The sequence below is a fragment of the Microtus ochrogaster genome, linkage group LG8 (genome assembly GCF_000317375.1).
Source record: "Microtus ochrogaster isolate Prairie Vole_2 linkage group LG8, MicOch1.0, whole genome shotgun sequence".
NCBI classification, from domain to species: Eukaryota; Metazoa; Chordata; class Mammalia; order Rodentia; family Cricetidae; genus Microtus; species Microtus ochrogaster.
In genome coordinates, this window is record NC_022033.1 from 26,428,665 (window position 1) to 26,431,233 (window position 2,569).

The 2,569-nt window shown below is 43.8% G+C and overlaps 1 protein-coding gene across 1 annotated transcript in view; it reads left to right on the plus strand.

Annotated features, from left to right (window-relative positions):
* The first annotated feature begins 1,008 nt into the window (after nt 1-1,008).
* Nucleotides 1,009-2,569, plus strand: part of Efcab8 (EF-hand calcium binding domain 8) — a 57,211-nt gene continuing 55,650 nt past the window's right edge. The window contains exons 1-2 of the mRNA XM_026787289.1: nt 1,009-1,024; nt 1,511-1,663. Of these exons, the coding sequence (XP_026643090.1) occupies nt 1,009-1,024; nt 1,511-1,663 (169 nt within the window). The remainder of the gene's footprint in view (nt 1,025-1,510; nt 1,664-2,569) is intronic.

The following is a 2,569-nucleotide window of genomic DNA, read 5'->3' on the forward strand; positions in this document are numbered from 1 at the left end:
TTATTATTATTATTATTATTATTATTATTATCATCATCATCATTATTATTTGAGACAGGGCTCCTTTATGTAGCCTGGCTGGCCTCATATGTGTGGCAGTCCTACCTCAGTGTCACATGTACTGTCTGGGGCTGCAGGTATGTGCTTTCATAGTCACATGTTTAGCTTGGCTTCTTCTTTGAGAGCACAGCACGGGCCAAATGTCACATACATGAGGATATCAAGTCACAGTCTGTTCATGGCCTATACCTAATTTTGTCTAGCAAAGCGGTGATAGTGGTGAGGTGATAAATTTCATCAAGCCGGATGTATATTGCATTATCTCAAGCCGGATGTATATCGCATTATCTCAAGCTGGATGTATATCACATTATCTCAAGCCAGATGTATATCGCATTATTTCAAGCCAGATGTATATCACATTATCTCAAGCCAGATGTATATCACATTATTTCAAGCCAGATGCATATCACATTATCTCAAGCCAGATGTATATTGCATTATCTGTTCGGTGCATGGGACCAGAAAATATAGAGATAATGCAAATTACAATTAATTTAACTGAATATGTCCTTATCTTCTTAAATCTCATTTTGAGATATGTCACAAGAACCATCATCATTTATTGTAAAGCCACTTTTCTGGGGTTTCATGTAGCTTCATTTGTCATTTAGGCCTTCAGAACTCTGCAGGCTGAGTGCTGTGGATTTCTGTTTCTCAAGTGAAGAAATCAGTGGCTCAGAGAGATGAGAAATGCCCAAGATAAAATAGCTTGTAAGTGGGAGCGCCTGATGTAATTCTAACCCACATCTCAGGACTCTGCAACCATGTGTTACCTCTCATGCCTACGGTTTACATGTATAGACGGAGGTGCACCGGATGGTAGAAATGATCAGAGCCTGAGGAATGTTAGGGGGGCAGTGGTGGCTCTCAAGTGAATGTTAAGAAAAAGCTCCTTAGAGAAAGTGCTGATAATGGGGTTTAGCTGTGGGGTAGGCAAGCGGCACTATGCACAGCATACGAGGTGAGAAGTGGAACACTTGTTTTTTGGATTCGCAGTGCCTGGTGCTCAGTAAGCATGTTTTCCCCTTTGGTGGGACTGAAGTCCATTAGAGTTCTAAGCTAGGAAGGGTGCATACTCCTGTAATCCTAGCATTTGTGAGGCTGAGACAGGAGTATCTCAAAGCCACCTTGGGCTACATGTGATTCCCTGTCTCAATAACCAAAACAAACAAAAAGTTAGAAACAAAACAAAAAAAGGAGTCTGTATCCTCTAACCTTGCTGACCTAAACATGGCACCCATAAGAGAACAATGGTTACCTCTCCATCGTCACAAGAAAGACTCTAGGACCTTTTTTCATCTTCATAGGATTAAAATATGTAAGAACGAGTAAGCAATATCCACAGAGATTTACCTTGTAAACAAGATGTGGCTCAAACATTTGGTTCAGAGGACTAACTGTCTTAGTGCCTAGTTGTGATCATATTTGTCCCAGGTGGCCCCTCCAGATGGACCCCAAGACAATGAGACTTCTGACTTCCTGCCACTGACAGACAGTCTTAACCAGAACAGCGAAATCAATCAAAGGACTCCGCAGTTTACGGAGATTCGCCTGGCCGACCTACAGAAGTTGTTTGAGAAGGAAACGGATGAGACTGGAGGTACAGAAATACCGTAGGATGATCTCGGTGACTCCTGCCCAGGACCCGGTATCTGGGCTGTGTGCAGGGCTCAGACCTGGTCAGCATTTTTATATCTGCTATCCTGTTTAAATCTGAGTAAGTGGTGCAGGGATAGTGAAAGCTTTCTGAGATCTCGGACGTTTTTAAAATTCCACTAGTCCAGATACCCAAGTATATCCTGCTGCGTTTTGGTGTGCTTTCCAAGCTTTTTCCGTCTGTGGTTTGTTTGTTATCAATTGTTGTATGACAACAGTCCCACATCTTAGTGGCTTACCCCAACTTGTACTTGTGATCTCCGAATTTCCTGAGCAAGGACAGGGCTGAGCTGCCTTCCTGCTCAGGGGCCCAAAAAAGCCGCGGTTCTGTAGTCATCTGGGGCTGGACTTGGGAAGACCTTAGGTCTAAGCTCAGATATGTTGTCCCAAAATTCAGATCCTTGCCGCTGTGGTATGATCCTTGCCGCTTTCTGACTGTCGCAAGGAGGTTGCCCTCCGCTCCCAGAAGCCTGGCCATGTGAGATTCGCCAACATGGCAGCTGGCAAGGTAGATCAACACTGACATGTGTCACAATCTTACGGTCATGGAACTGTGGAGCCATGATGTGATCCCTGTTGTCCAAAAGCGAGGGGACTGCAGGAGGGTATGAACAGTAGGGCCCACCCTCCTGGGGCCTCTGTAAGTATATCTATCTAATCTCTTCAGATACTAATTTGTAGTGGAAACAATTGTCAGTCGAGGAAACAAACACTAGCTTGGCCTCCCTTACTAGATGTGTTGAGAACGCGTACTTAGCCTCAGGTTGGGTAAAATCAGCTAACACAATGCACATTTTAAAATAAAGTGTGCGATATCTCATGAAATCAAGAAATAGCATTTATAGCCGGG